This window comes from Nicotiana tomentosiformis, chromosome 7 (genome assembly GCF_000390325.3).
Source record: "Nicotiana tomentosiformis chromosome 7, ASM39032v3, whole genome shotgun sequence".
Classification (NCBI taxonomy): Eukaryota; Viridiplantae; Streptophyta; class Magnoliopsida; order Solanales; family Solanaceae; genus Nicotiana; species Nicotiana tomentosiformis.
Window position 1 is genome coordinate 10,581,509 of NC_090818.1, and position 22,643 is coordinate 10,604,151.

Genomic DNA, 22,643 nt, shown 5'->3' on the forward strand with positions numbered 1-22,643 from the left:
TCTATCATTTTTTTATACCATTCCCTTTGCCCATTTTTTGGCAGCAACAATCGCATGTAGATAAATGTAACGACCCGACCGGTCGTTTCGGGAGTTATAGTCCCGTTTCCTCCATTTATGCTTCTTTATGTGCTATTCAGTTGTATTATATTATAGCAGGTTAGTTGGTTCGGGTCCGGATTGGTTTCAGAGTGGAATGAGACACTTAGTCTCCTATTTAGAAGTTTAAGCTGGAAAAGTCAACTGGATGTTGACCTATGTGTAAATGAGCTTGGATTTGAATTTTTATGATTCTATTAGCTCCGTTAGGTGATTTTGGACTTGGGAGTGCGTCCGGAATGTGATTTGGAGGTCCGTAGTGAAATTAGGCTTGAATTTGTGAAAGGTGAAAATTTGGCGATTTCGGTCGGCATTGGAAATTTTGATATCGGGGTCGGAATGGAATTCCTAAAGTTAGGAGTAGGTTTGTAGTGTCATTTATGACGTGTGTACAAAATTTGAGGTCATTCGGACGTGGTTTGGTTGGTTTCGGCATCGGTTGTCGAATTCGGAAGTTTAGAAATTCTTATGCTTGAATCCGAGGGTAATTTAGTATTTTGATGTTGTTTTGAGTGATTCGAAGGTTCGACTAAGTTCTTATGGTGTTTTAGGATTGGTTGATATGTTTGTTTGAGGTCCCAGGGGCCTCGGGCATTTTCGGAACTCACGTATGGTTCTGGTGGTTTAAATTTCGCGGACCGCAGCAGAATTTTGCGGACCGCGGCAGAATTTCGCGGACCGCAGCAGAATTTTGCGGACCGCGGTAAAATTCTACCGCGGTCCGCGGCAGAATTTCGCGGCCACGCTTGGAAGTTCTGCAGATCCGCTGGTCCGACTTCGGAAGCCTATATCTTTTGATCTACAAGGAATTGTGAGATGATTCAAAAATAAAAGTTGTATCTCTTTGTGTCTAGTTTCCAGAAAGGTAAGGAAGTCATCATTTGGACATCTGTAGAGAAGGTTATGGCCAAAATACTAAATCCTGGCAGTGCAGTCCCAAGAACTTCGCGGATCGCACCCTTGTTTCTCGACCGCGAGGCCCGGGGCGCGGACCGCGAAGTGGGAGATCAGAGGTGCACTATATAAACAGGGTTTAGGGTATTATTTCATATTTTGGACCTAGGGAGCTCGGTTTGTGGCAATTTTTCGTGGGTTTTTCTAACCCGAATTTGGTTAATATACATGAATATATCAATGATTTCATCATCTCATTAGTACTTTGAGGTGAAAATTGTAGAAACTTTATAAAATGAATTTGTGGGATTTGAATGTCGAGTCGAAGTCAGATTTAAGTGAAACTGGTACAGTTGGACTTGTGAGTGAATGGGCTTTCTAGTTTTATAAATTTTGTCGGATTTCGAGGCGTGGGCCCGCCGGGGCCCGGGTTTGAGCCGATTTCAGGATTTTGGTCTAATTTGATAGTTTTTCTTGTGGATTTCATTCCATTAGCATATATTGATGGTATTGTACTTATTGTGAATAGATTTGGAGCATTTGGAGGCCGAGACGAGAGGCAATAGCATCGCGGGGTAGAGATTTGACCGGTTTGAGGTAAGTAACGATTGTACATCTAGTCCTGAGGGTATGAACCGCGGATTTCGCATCATTTACTATTTTGAGGTAACGCACATGCTAGGTGACGGTCGTATGGGCGTGCACAGTTGGGGATTTGTGACTTAGTCTATCCCGTAACAGCTGTAAAGTTGCATATTTTGTTGAAACTATATGATACTTATGAGTTTTAGAAATGAGTATCTGTAAATTGGGCGGAATGCCATGTTTGGGCCTTGTGCCAGTGATGTTTGGACCTTTAGGGGCCTTTTTTTCTTATTATCCTCTCACTGTTTCGATTGAAAATCTATACTCAGTCATGGTTATACATGTTTACTGCATAATTCGGTTTTATTACTCTGTTTTGATGCATATAAATGTTGTTTTAGGTTGAGCACCCTGTTTTTACTGAGAGTCCGAGTGGCTTAAGAGGTTTATGACTGAGTGAGGTCGATGGCCTGATTTGTGAGGATATTTATGGGATCGGGCTGCGCGCCGCAACATGTTTGATATAGGTCGAGGGCCTGAGTGATTTATGCCATGATTTGGCTTGATATAATACTTGGGCTGAAGGAGCCCCTCCGGAGTCTGTACACACCCCCAATGAGTGCAGGTACATACTGAGTGCGAGTTCCAAGTGCCGAGTGCTGAGTGACTGGGAGGCACGAGTGATTGTGAGGTATGCCCGAGTGGCACGAGTGATTGTGAGGTATACCCGAGTGGCATGAGTGACTGTGAGGTATGCCCGAGAGGCATGAGTGACTGTGAGGTTTGCCCGAGGGGATGTATATGAGTGATGTTTTGCCCGAGGGGCTATTTATAATTTTATCATTTTTGCTCACCTTTGCATTGAGCCTCTGTTTGAAAACTGTTGAAAAATATCTTTAAATAATTTTACTGGAACTGGGTTTAAACGAGATGATTTGATTCAAACACTGAATTTTAAAAGCATGTTGTGTTTTACTGAGATTTCATGATATGAACTTTATATGCTTTATATGCTTTATTGCTCGTCACTACTGCTCAGTCTTTATTTATTGTTATTACTTACTAAGTTGGCGTACTCACGTTACTTCCTGTACTTTGTGTGTAGATTCAAGCGTATTTGGACACGGTAGCGGCTGTTAACTATTCCGGTTGCAGATTTTCCCGGGGATAGCAAGGTAGCTGCCTGGCGATCGCAGCCCTGCTCTTCTCTCTCTTATCTTCCTTTAGTTGTATTTAGTTATTTTTCAGGCTGAGCTAGTCTTGATATTGTTAGGCAAATTGTAGTAGATGCTCATGACTAGTGACACCCCGATGTCAGGCTTTTCTTTTCCGCATTTTTATTTTGATTTGAATTCCTTTACGAAGATTTTTACACTAAATAGCCTTAAAATTATCCTTGAAATGAAAATATCGATTTGTTTTGGAATGAGTCGGCTTGCCTAGTTCCACGATAGGCATCATCATGACATGTTAGGTTTTTGGGTCGTGACAACAAATGAGATAAAACGACATAATGCACTCTACCAGAATGAAAAGTAGGCTAATGATTTAAGGGACGGTTTAGTAGATGTACTTTTTATTTTATTTCTTCTTGTATTTTAGCACTTCTAACACTAATCAGGTATTAAAATTCTGGTGTTGTTGATGAGTGTTCTTATCTAGTGGAGTTGTATGATATTCTTGACAAAAAGACCATGTTTAAAGTTAAAGTGCATGCGGAAGTTTATCATGTTGTTAAGATCAGTGAGGCCGATAACCTTATACAACAATATAGTCATTATCCACAAGCAGATACATTCACTGTATGTGATTGATCGTTACTCAAATACTTCATAATATACCATTTTTCCCTTTGATTTTATATAATCGATTATTAAGTTTAAATTATTTATGTTATTATTTTCTTAATATGACCCTGATTTCAATTGTGAACAAGTCACTGATGCAGATACAACTTTCATGGTGAATAATTCAAACTTTGCATGTATAGCTTCTCATCTACAATATGGTTCTGATAATTTATTTTTTCTTTGTAGGATTCAATGGCTGATAATGAGATGCCTTCTCCTGCAAAGACCCCTGCCAAGAGAAGTAGAGAAGAGGATAGATCTGTAGTAGAGGTTGATGATAGAGGTTTGATGATGATCTTGCACAATTTTCAAGTAACAGATTAAAAGAGTGATTATACAGGAGAAAAATCCATGAATGGTTTCATATAAAATGACATTATTCGTACAATTGCATTAGCAAGTACTTTGGTATGAAGGAGAAGTAGTTTTATTTGTATTTTAATTTAGTTTCTACCATTTAGAATCATGATTTAATATCTTAAATTAGTTCACTCTTTGTAATGTGAACTTTATTTTATATTAGAAGAGCTACTGGATATTTTTGAAATATCGCATGTGAATGTTTATGTTATTATATCATCAAAGAATGATGAGAAGGAACTTATGGATGTTATATGTGAGTTAAATGAATGAATCAAGTGCTGAATAAATGTCTTAGTTAAGATTTCTGCATCTACTTGTGTTTGTGAGGCTTCAAACTTCTGATATATATTTTATGTATAAGATATTGAAGTCCAATAAAATGAAAAACATGAATCGATATTCCAGCCTCTAAGCCAAACATTCCCGATATAGTAAAATGGGAAAAAGATTCCTAAAGTGTAACCTTATGTATGAGATATTGAAGTCCTATTGTGATGTACATTGTTTGAATCAGATGAACATGTCGATAATCCCTGAAGATACTCCATGTAGTTTAGATGGAGGTAAATCTGAAAGGCTTGCTCTAGCTCCTCCAGCAGCAACGTGTATAGTTCTATTAAAGGCGCCCTTATAAAAGTGTCTTTCATCGTTTGTACAAATATTCTGCAGTAAACAAGGTAGTGTTATCTTTGCATCAGTCAAATAATAGAATGTGGAACCATTTTAATTAGTAAGAAATAAATGTAAATATGATGGGTGGAAACATCCTAATATTTGCAGTCTGCTTTAACTAAATGTCGGATGATAGGCAAAATAACATACTTTCATTCTTCATTAGTACATATTCCTATGATAATCTCAATGCCAATACCGTTTCATAACTGATGAAGATATATATACCAAACAGTTATAGGAAGCCAAGTCCACCTATACCCAATTATAAATGTAGTACAATATGTGTTATGTTATAATCTCCAAATAAACACTTTTCTTTTTACATTTAGATATAAAAAAATTACATAGATTTATCAAGATAATTAAAAGCTGAATTAGTTTCCTGTTTAAATGAGCACCTGAGGATGGAGTCTGAGATTGGTAGTAAACAAAATCTGCAATAAAGTAAGGAGTCTAAATTAGTTGGGAATCAGGAATGATGTGCGTTACAGAAGAATTGCATCAGATAGCAAAATACATTGAAATACCAACTTCACCAACCATCAATTAAATTATTATAATGCACCAGCACAATATATAGAATGCATATGAAAAATACTTAGAAATTATCCACAAAGCAAAATGTTACTTAGAAGAGTTGGTTCACTAGAATCTCAGGTACATTTTACTAGGCTTACATATGTAAAAGATAATTATGGCAAAGAAAAAAAAGAACAACATGAAGCCAATCGCTACATACAATCACTTTAAAACGCATTTACTATTACAAAGTAGAGTTTTTTTTTTTGCCAAGATTTATAGACAGTATTAGAAGTTCCATATCTTAATAATTTTAATTTCACTTATAATTAAAATCTTTGACACTTCATTATAGCAAGGAACCTTCAATTTGAAGATGAGAACGTTAATCTCTAGCAAATGGCATAAGGGGAAGTTCTTAGTCTTTATTTTCTATCCCAAATTAACATATACTTTACATAAGCTTGTAGACAGTGATGACCCGATAGGTCATTTTGAGTTTTAGCATTTATTTATGTGTTTCAAGACCTCGAATAGCTCTGTTTAGTGTCCTTGATTTGCGTGCACAACCATTGTCTTTTTTCGAAAATTTTTATGTGAAAAATTAAAGAAAATGTGAATTTTAGCCTTAAAAATGATTTGAGTTTCCACCAATTCTAGGAGATTCGTCTTCGCAAGAAGAAACCATTTCACGTCTCACAAACATAAATTTTACTCTGGGTTAAATTAGCATGAAATGCCCACTTCCAGAGTTGCAGTAAACATAGATTTCATGTCTAAGGCGAAATAATAGAGAAGTGGTGCATTTTATGTTAATTATAATGATACAAAAGATTTATTGTGGTGCTTTATCATAAATTACATAGTCTGATTTGTTCTGTCAAACACCTATGGTAGTTTAATGCTTGAACATCCTACATTGATACTGTGGTTCGTCTCTCTCATATATATATATATATATATATATATATATATATATATATATATATATATATATGAAGGGTGTTATATGGTTATTCCCGAACTTTAACAAATTATATAATCCTTTAATTTTCTAGTACTTTTTGGGACTAAGGCGTAGTAGTATTTATTGTTTGTTTGTTTGATTTGCTCATTATTCATGTGAACAGAATTGCCTCCATGATCAAGGTCCAATCGGTATTTGGCTGCTCTTCATCATTACCAAGATAATTATCTCCTTAAAAGAAAAACTATTGTATTTATGTCACACTCCCATCTTCCAGTTTCTAATTTGTGTAATTAAATAATTATCTTAATAGAAAGTGATCAAGGCACGGTTTCACACTTTAGTCAGCTCTACTCTTAAAATACAAGATTAGAAGTTTTTGAGTTAGAGATGATTCCCTTTTAAATTCAGTATCTTTGACCATATGTCTGTATTGATGTAATACATTTACCATACTTTCATAGAATTCAAATGAGCAAATAATTATAGCAATATTATTATGCTAATATATTTTTTTTAACTATTTGAGAATCGCCCGAATTCTAATACTAATTAGTTCTAGTAAAAAAGAACACTAAATCCCTGAGAGAATATTGTGGAGACAACTTTGACGGCACATTTGTAGTGGGAATTTGAGCCTAACTTCGTGCTGAAATATTTTGTGGGAAAACTCAAGTATCCAGGTACTATATCTAAGTCCCCACAATAGTGTATTTTATTTTTTTATTTTTTTCCTTCCAAATTAGGAGGATCTACAGTGTTTTCATACTTTTCCTTCAGCGTGACTCGAATCCAGAACTTAAGAGTCGTAGGTAGAGGTGCTTTACCAACTGAGCAACCCTCACTTGTCAATGTATTTTATATTGATGAGTAAAATAGTGGGGTTATGAATTATATTCTTATAATAATAATAATGATGGCATAGTAATATATCAATGATTAGTAGCATTGAAAGTTACTGGAATGCAATTTCGGTGAAATAGAACATAGTTTTCTATTATTCCTTTAAAAGTAAGAGACAAGAATGATGATTCATTATTATTAGCTTTTTAAAGGATGCACATGAAATGGAATTGTGGAAACGAGGATTTTAGTACACTGTTGGGGGAATTGAACCTACTTAATAAGCTACAGTATTGGATTTTTATTATTTAGTACATAAAATATAATTTTCAATCATGGTGTAACGATTGCAAGTAATGATGATAATAATGAAGTGAAATAATTATGTGGTATAAATCACGGTATAGTTTTCTGAAGCTACTACAGTTTCGGTACTTTTTGAAGTACTACTGTTAGTCTATGTTTGCGTACAATTATTTATTAACTAGTGACTATGCCTGCGCTTCGCGCGATCGTTAAAAATTATATATAATATTATCAAATAATTTCAGTGCTGTTATATTTTTATAATAATAAATTAATCTATATTTTTCAATGATAATGTCACATGTTGTTCTTGATATAATTGCATTCTCAAGGTTAATTGCTATACTCTTATATCCTCCTGCGTAGCTTTTTTTATTTTTATTCGTATGATTGTATAGAACCTTCAACTCCACAACGTACATTATACTCTTTCCAAAAACCTTATCAATGAAGGTTGAAATTATAGTGCAATATCTTTCTTGACATATGAAAATAATATTGTTTAATTAATTAAGACAATATCCAAATGAGAGAGAACATGAATTTTAAAACACTAAATAAAAATTGAGAAAATGTCACTTTTTAAATATTAAAAAAAAATCAACAAAAAATTTATTTTTTTATGTAATTAATATTTTTATATTTTTATGATATTATCTTAATTTCAAGAATATAAATAAACAATCAAGGTAAAAACATCAAAGAATAGGCTATTCGTTCATAGCAATTGCACTATTTCAACGCAAATTACAGAGTCCATCATTTCTCAAAGTAAAAGAGAAAGACGTAGAAGCCCTAAATCCCACTTTGCTCCGATTAGGCCATTTTTGAAAAATTTCTCTAATATATATTTCCTCCAACAATATCTAGAAGAGTAAATAATAATCTATTGATACGTAATATGTTTTCAGGTTCTGTAAAAAATTAACAAAATGTACAGGATACTTCCAGTTAGAGTGCATCAATATTAAAATTTTATTAACAAATATATTAAGATAAACAAAAGTATTCCCGTGAAAGAATGAGATCACCGGGAGAATCCAATTACATATATCCTCTCCATTCAAATTGTAAGTTGGAAGATTTTTTTTTTAAAAAAAAAGAGCTCAATGTACAAAGTATCTCGTATTCACGCAGGGTCTAGGGAAATACCGCATCCGAGGGGTGTGTTATAGACAACCTACCCGAATGCAAATATTAATGGCTACTTTCATGGCTTGAACTCGTGACCTATATGTCATACAGAGACAATCTTACCGTTGATCCAGTTACGCAATACATCTTTACATTCAAATGGATATTCATACACATACATGTAACTTATTGGTTTAATTGTACTAAAAGTTCCACAAATTTAATAAAAAATAGTTTCATACATATGTAAGAATACAAACACTTTATGAGAAGAAAGCAAGAAAACAAACTCTATGGATATATAACTATGAACATATTTTATCTTTGTGGGTGTGGCAACTTTTCAACAGTCAGTCACTGTATAATACAACATTCTGCAGTAACTTCCTCTCCTGATTAGATGTACAGTTAAGTTTCGATCATTTAATATGAATAGGGGCGGAGCCACAGAGCAGGCTATGACTTCAGCCGAACCCATTAGCTTTTGTTTAAATCTTGTATTTTTCTTTTAAAAATTTATTAGTTATGCACAAATAATTAACTTAAAACCCAGTAACTTAAAAGGATTAGAATCCCAAATCCATAAACTTTAAATCTTAAAGGGATGAAATCAGTTTCTTTCGCTATGTCCAGTGATGTTCTTTCTTAACCATAAGTTCCATAGAGAGGAGCAGAAAAACAGGAAGTTCAATAGTCATTGAGAAATCAATTCTTCTTATCGAAAAAAAAATGCCTGAAGCAAAAATAATTTGCCTGAACCAGTCTAGACAATGATTCAACGTTACACATTAGTAAGCATTTATCTTCTTAAGGGAGAGGACTCAATGCTATATATGACTTGTCCTTATTACTACAATTCTTTATTATCTTCACTATTATTTATTGTCCTCATTGGTATATTAATCTCAACGTTGAGTAAACATTAAATTCTATTAAAATATTTATGACAAAAATGAGAAAAAGGATAATATCATTTGTTGTATTCCACCTCACTTACTCTTAGACCAAACAAAATGTTCACCACTTTAATTTAAAAGAAGGAAGAAGAGAACCCAAACAAAGCTGATAATTCAAGCCATTTTCAGTAAATGATTTGATTGTTCTAAACCAACTTATTGAATTTAGTGTTTAACCTCTACATACCCTTTTTCTTCACTTAGCTCTCATACTGAATAAGTGATACTTAATAGCACTCCTCTCTTCATGAGTAGAGCAAAACTGTAGAAAAAAGAGATTAGTTTGTTGAGTTCTTGTACGATGAGATCAATTTTGATTGTTTCATGACATCAACTCTAACGTGTAACTTCACGTCTCAATTTGTTGATGGAATAATTCATATTCTGAATAAACCATAAGACCGTAAGAAGCTTGTAAAGGACATATTAAAAGCACAACAATTTGGTTTCGTTTGACAAAAACTTTTCAGTTGGGTCTGGGCTTGGCTATGTTTTGACTACCGTCTAGTCTTCTTCAATAAGACTGTTGGTGTTTTAATAATGACTACTTTTATTTTTAATTTTATAAATAACATAAAGCAAAAAAAGGTAGAAAGATTAAAAAAAGAAAGAAAAGATAAATTGGATCCGTAAAGAGTATTAACACACCAAAAAGGAGGAGTTCCACATTAACAGGATGAAGCCATGTGAATTAAGAAGATAATTCACACCTCTGCCTTTGTAAGGATAGTAAGCATGGTGATTAGTAATTTACCTGCGCGTTCTTACTACCGTATTAAAATTGGAAAGAGAATAAACTAATCCTAAAAATTAAAGAGGATGAGAAAATCAAGAAGAAATAAAGAATCTACGTAAATAGGCAATCAAAGAAAAATTTCATTCATTCACAAAGAACATGTAATAAAAGTAATTGCAATTCATAAACCCTATCGGCAATAAAAAATGAAAAGTCAATTCTAGAATAAAATGCAATAAAAGTCAAATGTTTGGATTAAGCCAATTACTTGCTCATGTTCCAAGTCATCTAAGGAGCAAAACGTAGATAAACTTCTGTCCAAATAATCTGCAAATAATATCAACATTTAACCATGTTGCTGCTTTCATAAGGTATATATAAATTAAAATTTACTGGATAAAATATATCAAAAGAAAGGAAGATGAAAGAGAGAATATTGTTGCAAGGCTCATCGCTCCGGATAAACTTAAAGGACTATTATGAGGAAAATTCGATAAAAGTGAGAACAAAATTTGAGATAAATTTCTGTACAAATAATCTGCAAATAATATCAAGAGTTAACCATTACTAACTATAAAGAGAGATAAAATAGCAGCAAAGATAAAAGAGAACAAACATAAGTTTATGTCAAAACGGTCTGCATATAATATCATGTCTTAACCATTAGTAAATAGAAAGCTAGATAAAATACCAACAAAATATAAAGGTGAATAAACAAATCTTGAAACCAAGAAGAAGGGATTAACCTTGGGTAGTTGGGAGAGAGAAGAGAAGAGAGAGATTTAGATCTAGCAAATGAAAAAAGAAGAAAAGAGAAGGAGACGTTAATGAAAAAGAAGCCCTGGACCTCTGGCGTGGAAGGATGAGGGATAAGAAGATGAGACATGTAGTAGTTAAGATGACTTTTAAAAGTGTCTTTTCAATTAAGATGACTTTTTAGAATTTTAATAGAGACTTAATAAAGGGAAAAGGCAAAAATTTATGAAAAAAGATAAATATGAATGATAATTTTTAAGAGATGCTACGTCACTTTGCCAAGTCCCTCCTTTATATATTTATATAGATTGGACTGTACGTTGACTTTGATTTTTACTCGTTCTAAGATTATGAAAATAATTCGCCTACACTAATTAGGATGCGTTATTCAATATTTTTGATAGATTGAGGCCATTGGAAGTAGATTGGTTGGTGTTCTAGACGTTGCAAGGTTGGGGAACTTCCCATTAGCGAGGTAAGTGAAACTTTAAGCTTTGATGCTTGCTATTCTAAAACCAATTTTGAAAAGTGTGTTTTCTCTGCCTGGTCCATGTGTTGGGACAAGCGTGCCCTTGGCAGAATCGGTGTTCTTAGACTAGCCGCAAATATATTATTTTATGAAAAATACAAAAAAAAACTATAAGTTGTTTGATGGCGTGATACGGCTGTGAGCCATGATGTTGAGTTTGATACTTTGATACGGTCGTGAGCCATGGTATTGAGTTTGATACGGCTGCGAGCCAGGGGCATTGTGTGTGCCTTTGTACATCACCAGAGCATTGTGTATGATTCTTGATATATTTGGGGGCATTGTGTATGCGTAGATTTGGGGCATTGTGTGTTCGATTTGGGGCATTGTGTATGCCGCCGTGGACTCGTTGGGGTGTGGTTAATTTCCTACACTTCCGTTAATGACAAGTCATTAATGTAGATTGTGTTGAGATATATATAGTATTATTGTTGAATAATTGTTTGGACCTTATAAAGTAATTATATGGTGAAAGAATTTCTGTGCATATTATTTCTGTGCTCGTTGTGTGTTTGTATTTTCTAACACTTGTTCCAGAGGTATTTAGAGTGGCGGATCGAGAATCTTACTTGGTTATATTTACGTATAGCTCACTCCTTATCTGCGTGTCTATGCAGATACTATTGGTAAAAACGGAGCTAGTAGCTTACGAGTTCGCAAGAGTTGGTTCAGTTATTGAGGTGAGCAGCCGCATTGTTTGTGGAGGCTGCCAAAAGAGTCTTTATTATTTATTCATATGATGTTTGTTGCAATTCTCTTAGATGCTCCATGATCTAGTGTGGGATTTGGGCTACAATTTCAGTATAATATTTCGAGATGTTAATTGTTTGTAATTTAGTTGTTAGATTATTTAGATACTCTTGTGATTAATCAAATATTGTAAATTAATGGCTAAGGTAAGAAAGTATGGTTCGCCTGGCGGGTGGTGTTAGCTGGGTGCCAGGTCTAGGGGGTATTTTGGGACGTGACAGAAATCTATTGTGTTTAAAACCTTCATTACTAATGAACTTAAAGTCATAATTTTCGGGATATTCTATATGTTAGATGTTTATGACAATGATTCTTGAAAGTAAAGAAATGAAAGTGTGAAATATGAAATACGACCATTGTGCCATGAATGAAAAATCATATGTATGGCCAATAGAGCTAATGAAATAATGATGTTGTGAGTGGTTAGAAGTGTTAATGAAGCTATATATGGTATGAAAGATTATGAGATGAATGCATCTATATTTCTATTTCCTTTGTATATAAAATATTTTTGGGAGTATCATTAGCGAGCCGAGGAAGGGTGGGTTGTAACGGTCCGCACCCGAAACTACACGTGTCGGTGTAGGAGTGGATTGAGATTATTCCCCTTAATTGGGATGAGATTGATGTATTGAGATTATTCCCCTTAATTGAGATGAGATTGTTGCTGACCTTGGATTGGATGCCGACTCACACGGCATATGTGGGGAGACGACTTAGCCGATCGGGTGGTGATCGTACGCCATGTCGCGCGCATGGTGGTTCCTCCTTCTTATTATCATATTTCATTCACATCACCATGTCAATCCATATTGATTCGTGGAGAGATGGCTCAGCCGATCGAGTTTGTGATCGGACTCCATGACTCGTGTATGATGTGATGATCGGAGGCTAATGATCTCCCAACCAAAAATGTTAATTTCTTATTTTGAAAATTATTATGTTTTAACTGGCATTTGGATATCATTGGTTGTTCCTTGCTGCTTTCATGATTATTCCCTTTTTATATTGTCATTTCTATTTCATGAGAGGGTATTTAGCTTTACATACTAGTACTATTTCATATGTACTAACGTCCCTTTTACCAGGGGTGCTGCATCTTTAATGGATGCAGGTGGTTCGTCAGCGGACAACTTTGATCCTCGTTAGCAGTTACCCTCTACTCAGCAAGTTTTGGTGAGCCCTACTCTATCCCGGGGCCTTATATCGCTTGGTATTGTATGTTGTGTTTTGAGGTATAGCCGGGGCCTTGTCAACGGCACTTCCATACTACTCTTCTGTCATACTTAGAGGCTCTATAGACATGTTGTAGGTGGTGTTCGATGTTGGGTAATGAACTAAAGGTGTTGGTATTTGTCAAACATGTTTTCCCTCGTAACTATGAACTTGTAATATTTTTGGAAATTGTAAATGAAGCTCCTATGAGTTTGGAAAAAGAACGTGGTACACTTTACTCTTCTCATATCTATTTCTTGTTACTGATTCTTAAATTGTTCATGGGTAATATTGGGTAGAAGGCATCAAGTAGGCTTGCTTGACTGGGATATCTCGGTCGAGCGCCGGTCGCACTCCCCGAGGTCGGGGCGTGACAGGCTATCACTCAGGTTCTGTTGTTAGTAGTCAGCACTAAAAAATAATTTTAAAAAAAAGGAGAAAAAGAAGAAGAAAAACCATTGCTAGAATGATACTTTGATCATATTAGTAGCAAAACATTTTACTTAACCAACTAATGGGAGGAAAATCAAATATATTAGCTAGAGAGCAACTTTAGGTCGTGTTTCTTTAAAGAAATTGAAAAGCTGAACATAGAAGCTCAATTTTTCAGTTTTTTGCAAAAAGTATTCGTTTAAGTTGTTTTTTGCCCAAAAAGTAACTCTTTCCGCTAGTTTCTAACTCTGTTTTTCAATTCTTTGAAAACTGAAAGCTCCTGACCAATTTTTCAACTTTTCAAAATAAAGGGCACCTAATAATATACTTGAATTTAAGACCAATCAAAATGCATATATAGCTCAAGGAAAAAAAATGTCATCTTTATTGAAATCTCGAATCAAATACAGTAGCAGGAAATTCAACCCTTATCTGAAACAAATTCCACCTTACCATACCAATATTTAAAAGGGCTTTGCACCAATGCTTGTGCTTTTACGCAACATTACAATGTCCTATTGGACAAAATATAATGCCAGTGTCTGTTGCTACATTCATGTATATAAGTTAATTATATACATGTTTAGACACTTCACATATATGAGCGCATACGAGGCCTTACTAGAGACTGGGCACCATCGACAAAGATGGAAGTTCCAGTCATGTATCGTGAATCATCGCTGATTAAATAGATGACGGTGGATGCCAGATCCTTTTTAACATCAAGCCATCGATTTAGAGGCGCTGCTTCCTTGGTCAACTTCTCTGCTCTCTCCTTCCCCACTGACATAGGATACTCATCCTCGAGGTGCAAGCCACGCGATATGCCATTCACCCTAATTTGGTGCTTCCCCATCTCTAGTGCAGATAGCTGAGCAGGCATACAGATATTATCATCAAAATAACCATAATTAGACTAAAAATGGTACTAATATATAATGGAGGCACCATCGCTCCGGAAGTTAAAAGCTAGTTTAGTGGTAGAATCTAATATGACTGTTTCCGGTAAGATTCTGAGACTAATGTTAAAACAATTCAGGAGAAAAGAAAACAAGAGAACTAAACTAACATGAGAACTGCTTTATCGAAGAATAATTCAAAAGATACCATGGAAACTGAAGTCTTCTCTAATATTCAGAGGCAGACCCAGGATTTTAATGCGTCGGGGGCACCACTGTTTTGTTCAATCAGTGCTTCCTAAATGCCTTTAGTGTTCAGGGTGCCAAGTAATTTAAATTAACCATTTTCAAGGAATACACATACGCATATATAAGATTTCTGCCAAAGTTTACAGGGTCCGGTGACCCCTTAAGGTTGAACATAGGTCCGCCTTTGTCTCTATCTAGGGACTACAGATAAATTGATGATCCCCAAATTTTCAATTACCTTGGCGCCTTGGATAGTCAATACCCTACAACTGGAACCAAAACCTCCTTCTCTCCCCTCCCAAATATTGCTAATTACTTCCGACTTTGAGACAAGCAGTAATGACAGATATATAAAATAAAATAAATAAAAATTGAAAATCCGTAAATTATCCGTAATTGAAGTATATCCCACATGGCAATCAAACTTCCCAACCACCCCCCAAAAAAGGGAGGGTCATAATTCATTTTGAGGACATGCCATGGTGTGAGTTTTTCTAGTGCTCGAGCAAAAGATAGTAAAGTAAACCCAGATATACTAATATACCATATTAGACAACATAATTTGTCCGAAATTTGAAATTTCTTCCACACAATTGGGAAATCCCAAACAACCTCAAAGGCATGATGCAATAAAAGATGATATAACACATATCTAACAGAATAAATCAGTAATTAGACGGAAAAGACTGGTGATCAAGAGGAGGAACAATAAAGTGAAAATGTTTATGAAGACGGGTAATCTCTTGTCTCATATAATTCTATGGGACATGGTCGTACACAGTCTGATCATGCATCCCAAACACATAGGAGAATCAAAAAAGTTACTTACCCTAACCAGCTGATGTATTCCAGCTGCACATGAACCATAAGCAGCAGCTCCTTGATATATTCCTCTCTCAGACCCAATGATCGAGGTCAGAAATACAATGGATCCTCCGGATTTATTATCTCGCATTCTTTTACCAATACATTTCAACAGGTACCATCCAGCCATAAAATTTATTTTGACAATTTTTTTGAACTCGTCTTCAACTAGCTGCAGTGGATCTTGCATTTTCCCTATTTCATTGCATGACAAGTATTAATAAACTTACTGTCAAACATGATGCACCTCTAAAAAAAGGTCGAACGCATCTATAAACTAACATGTCATGAAAAGAGAAGCAAGCACCAAAACCTATTAATAACATAATACTAAGACTAAACAAGGAATTCTACTTCTGGAGGCTACATGCTTGGTCCTGCTTATGGGGTCAAATGTATGAGACGGAATCAGTTAACAAGCTTTTGGACCCACTCCGTCTATTATATCTAAGTTCTCTCTCACCAACTAACTTTTATCCAACACAATAGTAGATTTTGTGAAACAGTCTCTGCATGCTTTTCCTAACTTAAGATGCAGGGAATGCAACTAGTATCTTCAAGCCACACATAACAAGTGTCCTTTATAGACATCACTAAAACTGTCCTCAATTTACAAAGTTTAGTCTACAGTTGGTATACTAACATTGGGATATGGAAGAGATTAAAAGTGAGAAAGGGGTGGTAGCTCAATCAGAAAGGTGAAAGGAGTGGATTAGAACAAGAAGAAAACAACAGATCTCTCAAATATTTTTTTTCCTTTCCATGAAACTGGAAGTGTGATAAATTTCTGAGTCTAGAAAGGTAAAAGTGAAACAAGATTTACTATTGTTATGGCTAGGTAGTTTAACTCTTTGCAAGAAAGAACTTCATAGTTCTGCAGGTCTAAAATTAGATACAACATACAAACCCAAATCCAAAAACTACAATATTCTGTAATTCTCAAGATAATAGAAAACATAGTCCTTAATTCATATTAACACATAACAAGGACAAAATAAATCTTTTTTGTTAGCTATAGTTGCACTTCGAAATATTTTTCTGACTCTCCAATAAATATGCAACAAATTCAGCAAGTAATATTGTGATGACAAACAACTCACACCCACAAAATGGTCTACTATAAGGAAAAGCAAGGTCAGCTAGTTTACATCACAATCTATTGGTACATGTTCAACTATACAAGAAATTTACAACACCAGCAGTAAATTATTCCCACGCGCACCAAGATAGCAGCTATGGACTTTGAGTACGAAAAACCAGTCTAATTCTTTATAGTTTTGCTACTTCCACAGTTCAAAACCAAGTTACATCTTCACTTTGTAACAACTTATTACATGACTGAACAACATCATACATTATTTACACCCACTACAGAAGAAACTTGGCATTTTTGTTCATTATTTACACCCACAGACAGAAGAAACTTGGCATTCAAAGTATATTAATCTCAAATCCCATGGAGAAGAAATTTCACGAATCAGAGATTTGTAAGTATTATTTAAAATTACTACAATATGATAGATTTTCGTTTAATTTACCAAACTAACTAACAGCAAGCATGCGTTCAGAATTTCAGAAAATGGACTCGCCAGGATAGAATTTCCAGAAGAATACAATGATAAAGGAGGATATTTACCAGACGGGAAAAAAGAAAAAATTCGATGTAATTAATACATAATTTTCAAATTATGTGCTTTACCAAATGGCAGTCTCCGTAGCAAATCAACAAAGGTATACAACACAAAAGGATCAGCTAAAATAAAATGTGGGACAAGGTCATGATATCTTTCAGCTGTTTTTCCTTATTTACTACTCATTCCTATACTTCTCATATTCAATTAGTTCAGATTTGAGTACAAATGTTGGATCTGCTTTTTTAATCTTTCTTTACATCCTTTCCTATGCAAACCAAATTTCAGTATAGCGTCTACCATATTTTATCACACATTTAGGTACGAGATGTATAGATATATCCATTTCATGTAATAAAATCAGAGACAATTGTACATTTTTTCCAAGCTAAAGTAGATGATTCTGATCTAATTCACAGCCTATTAGAAGTAGAAGCTGCTCTAAATGGATCTTCACGGCCAAAAATAGGTTGCAGTTAGCTTGATAATTACCCAGTGACTTTGATTCTTTAGCCAAAACCGCGAAATAGATATCAAAATTGATTAATTAACCAAGATTCTAGTCAACTATTCACATGGAAAAAAGTTATTCACAATATAAGGATACCTTTTATCAATATAATTGCTGATCTAATCAAATCCTAATCTGCTATGATTTGCCAAACCCTTTATTGTGTTATCAAGTTGACAAAATTAGTTAGCCATTCACACATGATTATTTTCAGTTCACCATATACAGACATATACCAATTTCATTGTCAAATTACATCCTTCTGTATCTAAAGAATAAAGATAATAAAGATATTTGTTTGAAATAAAGGTCAGGTTGTACCTTCATAAGAATAGCAGTGTACAAAAGCATCCAACTTTCCAAATATCTTCCATGCCTTGTCCACAGCTTCCTCAAAAGCACTTTCTCTATCCTCCGTCATGTCCAATCCCACAACTTCCACTGCAACGCTACCCTGTAGAGAGTGCTTTATCTTCTCTGCTACACTCTTCAATTGGCTCTCATTTCCCAACAAAACCAACCTAAGTGGTAGTACCAACAAAAGGATTAAGTAGAATTTATGCTGTGCCATTTATACAGCAATTTGTGCCTATGAAATTGTGAGTATCAGAGTGCCTTAACTATATTCCATGACAGACTGTAACCTCTCTCTCTTCTGATGTGCACGTGCGTGTGCGTGAGTGTGAAAGAAAGGATGAGTTCTATGCATTTTTAAAAAGGGAGAGTACATACTGGCAACCCCTCTGAACTAAATGGTAAGCAACGTTATTGCAAATGTCATCACCATTGGAAGTAAGCAGCACCTTCTTTCCACGATTTTCCATTCTCAAGCCAAACTAAAGAAGATTGCACTCCTCTCCAAAAAAGTAGCTCAGGCAAAGAACGACTTAAAGTTCCAAGATAACAGATTTTCCTGAAAAGAAAAATGCATGCACCCAGGAAAACATTGTCTAGGATTACTGAATGTTATATTTTATAAACATGAAGATTAAACATTGATAAGAAGTCTTTAATTCATAGTATGGGGCATAGCTACTACTGATATGAGAAAGCAAAATCTTTATTTATGACCTATTAGACCCATGATTAATGTGGGGAAATACATAATTCACCATAAGTCAAGCAGACATTGGAATTAACAACTAAAATCATCTAGTCAATCCTGAGCTCGTGGAGTTAAAAAAATAATTGGTGGTTTTGCAAACAAGCATGCAAACAAAAACAACAACAACAACAACAACAACAACAAAGTGGAATTTGCGAAGGTAGAGAGGCTAAAAGTAAACAGGAAGCAACCAACTATAACAACAAGAAAAAATAAAGACACTACGTTTAATTACACAGAAAAATCTTGACCCATATCATAAAACACCCATCAATTTCCATTAGAATGAAAACTGAAACACCGATCAATTACAAACAAACAAACAAAAAAGAGGAAAAAACATAGAACACCCATCAATTCTTTTCCTTTTCTTTCTTTTACTAATAGAAAAAAAAACAGAAAATTCGCAGTAACATCGTTGAATCAAAAGAAGAAATGCAAAAGATAAAATTCTTTACCAGCTGTTCGATCCGGAAAAAATCAGAAACACCGATCTACAGCTTACCGAGAGGCCCTGAACTGAAAAATTTAACAATTACGAAGTTAGTTGGGATGGTCAAGACTCAAGAAGTATATATATAGACCAAAATAGTGACTGGGTAGGCCCGTTTAGTTGACTATAGGAAAATGGGAAGAGTAATTGCCTAACCAAATTAGACTAATAGGGATAAACCTAATACCTTGGCGGGGTTAGAGACAAAACCACGTGTTTCGCGCTGTAATGGCAGTAATGTGTGACGGCTTGATAGCATATCGATTAATTTTACTGATTCGGATAATGTCACTAAAATTTAAACATGTGATTTCACTTTATTTTCAGGATTTCTAATATATGTGACCAGAAAAATATATTTACTTAATCTAGAATAATACTAGTAATAATGTAAAAACTTATTACAGTATCGGTGTATATACTATAATATAACATGAATCCTATTTCGTTGCCTTTTTTAAAAGAAAAGTAAATTTATTAATTAATTTTGAGTGTATTTCTGTTTGATTTCGTGTTTTTTCTATCCAGATTGTTCTCTGTGATTCGAGAGTTACAGCAATATATTTCTCGAACATAGGATGATGCAGACTTACTTAGATGTATTTGATCTCTATAAAAGTCGAGTAACACTTTGTATTGATCACGAGGAACGACTTCTATTAATCTCTCCTTTTTATTTCTTTAATCGAGGGTCGAAGTGGCGTATTTCTAGACCAAAAAAATTGTGAACCTTCTTGAATTATTTGATTGTCAAGAATCGTCTGATCACTTTTCGAATTAATCTTGAGAAAAAATGTTTCTAGATCACTTCGCCTTTGAAAAAATATTTTTTAAATCTTGATCTCTTAGTAAATATTTTAAGTTTATGAAATTTTTTAGATTTTAGTTTCATTGATAGAAAATGTGATTCCCAAAGGTGAAAACATGGAAGGTTGTTGTGCTCGGCTCCAATTTGGACCTATTTGGTTTAACATTAGAAATTAAAATTAATCAATTCCGTTTAAACTAATGTAATACTCGTAATTGCTGACTTACAGAGATAAAAAGTCTCGTTGGCCTAATAATATGATCAGATTAGGTACATTTAATTAAATGGTCTAATGGAACCCTTGTAGTGAAATTAGTCTCAACTCACATCACTCATTTCTTACTTTGCTTTCAAAGTTCAAACACCTTTAAATGGTCATGTGATCGCCACAAGTATAATACGATTATAAAATTTGAAATTGATTACACATAGTAGGGGTGTACAAAGAAAATCGATGAATCACACTAAATCAATAATTCAAGTCAAACCGAAAAAAGAAATCTCGATTATAGTTTGGTTTGATTTAGTTTGATATTGAAAAAAAAACGACCATAATTGATTTGGTCTGGTTTTAACTAAAAAAAAAGTCCAATCGAAACTAAACCAATCCGATAGTACATTTATACAAATTTTAAAATATTTTATACACATAAATATTTATTGTAATGTAATTTATAAATATTCTTAAACTTCTTGACGGTTTTATCTTTTAACATATTATTTCAAGTTTAGACTTAACATTCATGAATGGTCAATAAATTTTATAGCTCATAAATGTAGAAACTCAAACAAAGTTCAAATCAATAGTAATGCTAACAAAAAAAATTCAATTCAACGCTAGAAATAACGATAGTATTGGATATCTATTTTTTAGTTTTATATTGATTTATAATGAAAATGCATAACTTAGTTTATCTTTTTCTTTAGTGCTTAGTTATGTAATTAATAGTACTTTTTAGCTATACTTATTTCAGCACGACCTATATGGAGTAGTATTTTTAGATTATGTTAATTTTCATTATGTTTTATTAATTAGCAATATTTGCTTTATGCAAATTTTATTATCTTTGTTATTGAATATTTTAGTATAATGCTATGACTTATCTCATATTATTATGTTATTTTCTTGAAACTATATTATATAGTTGTATCTTATTAGGACTAAAAAAATATTTGGAGCACAAGTTACATATGTTGTGCTATGAAAACTTTACCGAAAAAAAAATAAAAATCCAAAAAAATCCGAAATTGAAAACTCTGACTTTGTTAGTTTGGTAAGGCTTATAGATTTAAAAACCTGACACCATTAATTTGATTTGATAATTAAAAAATCCGAACCAACCCAATCTATATACACCCCTAACATGTAGAGCTAACGATACTTCGATAAGCCAAACTCTTCAAATAAGTGGTGTTATAACCATGAACCAATTTCAAGCTTTAAAGTGAATGCAAGTTTATTAATTAATTAATGATCTAGATCAAAGGTTTGGATTCTATGTGATTAAAACCTGGCTAGTGTTTACCCGTAAAAAAGTACAGTAGAATTTATACTTGATTTCTAGACAAATAAATTAAATCGATCCTGAAACAATAAAAAAATTTGAAGAAATATGCAATACTTAGCCTTGAGATGAAGATAAAATAGCAGAAACAGTAGTTCGAGGAGCAAGGCTTGTGTGCCTTGCTATTAAAGGTCGTATTACTGCTATTGAAACCTTCTTCATAGTATGCTTTCCATTGCTGCCTCGTTAAAAACCTTGCGAGAAAAATCCAATTGGGACAAAAACTGAACGAAGTCAATAAGAGTGCAGTACATACTTTCAGTACAGGTGATGTTCATTAACAATAATATCTCTTGAGGGGTGCCACATTCCAGTTGCTTGGAAACTTTTCTCCATCATGATTCTCCAACTCGTACTAACCTTTCCCGGTGACAGCTGAAACCGGATAAAGGCCTTCCCAGGTTGGGCCTAGCTTCCATGCGTTGAGTTCCCGGTGTTGTGAGTTACTTTTCTTAGAACCAAGTCTCTCACTTTGAAATAACGGAGGTTGGCTCTTTGATCACGTCCACAACACACCTCAATAAGAGATATGACACAGTCGTATGCAATAATAATTACCCAACTAGGAGTCGGAGTCGAATCCACTAGGAGTTATGATGGGAGTTAGGAGTATATATTTGAAGCAAGCAAATGAGTTATCTAGATTTCGCTTCCATGACACAAATTCTTTTTCTGCTTCTACTGTTAATATAATGATTGCAAGATAGAGGAAATAGACTAGAGATAAATATTTTTAAGGTTTTTCCAATTAGGTAAAAGGACTAGCGTTGTGACCATAACCTAGGTGTTTGCCTAATGGGGTAAAGACGTTAATGCTTGTTTTATTGATTGGGGTGTATTATAACTCACAACTCTACACTACCCATTGAATACCTCTCGGTCAGAGAGTGGTTTTGCCCAATTTGACTT

General features: G+C 34.2%; 1 protein-coding gene and 1 long non-coding RNA gene across 2 annotated transcripts; both read right to left on the reverse strand.

Annotated features, from left to right (window-relative positions):
- Positions 1-13,967: 13,967 nt before the first annotated feature.
- On the reverse strand, positions 13,968-19,514 carry LOC104110376 (uncharacterized). The gene is made up of 5 exons (XM_009619848.4): positions 19,327-19,514; positions 18,496-18,676; positions 18,085-18,284; positions 15,587-15,816; positions 13,968-14,480 (listed from the first exon to the last, which is right to left on the reverse strand). The coding sequence occupies exons 2-5, from the start codon at positions 18,585-18,587 to the stop codon at positions 14,202-14,204; spliced, it is 801 nt and encodes a 266-aa protein (XP_009618143.1). The 5' UTR covers positions 18,588-18,676; positions 19,327-19,514; the 3' UTR covers positions 13,968-14,201.
- On the reverse strand, positions 16,869-17,080 carry LOC138896421 (uncharacterized). The gene is made up of 2 exons (XR_011409506.1): positions 17,033-17,080; positions 16,869-16,989 (listed from the first exon to the last, which is right to left on the reverse strand). It is a non-coding gene; the product is annotated as an uncharacterized lncRNA (long non-coding RNA).
- Positions 19,515-22,643: the final 3,129 nt, after the last annotated feature.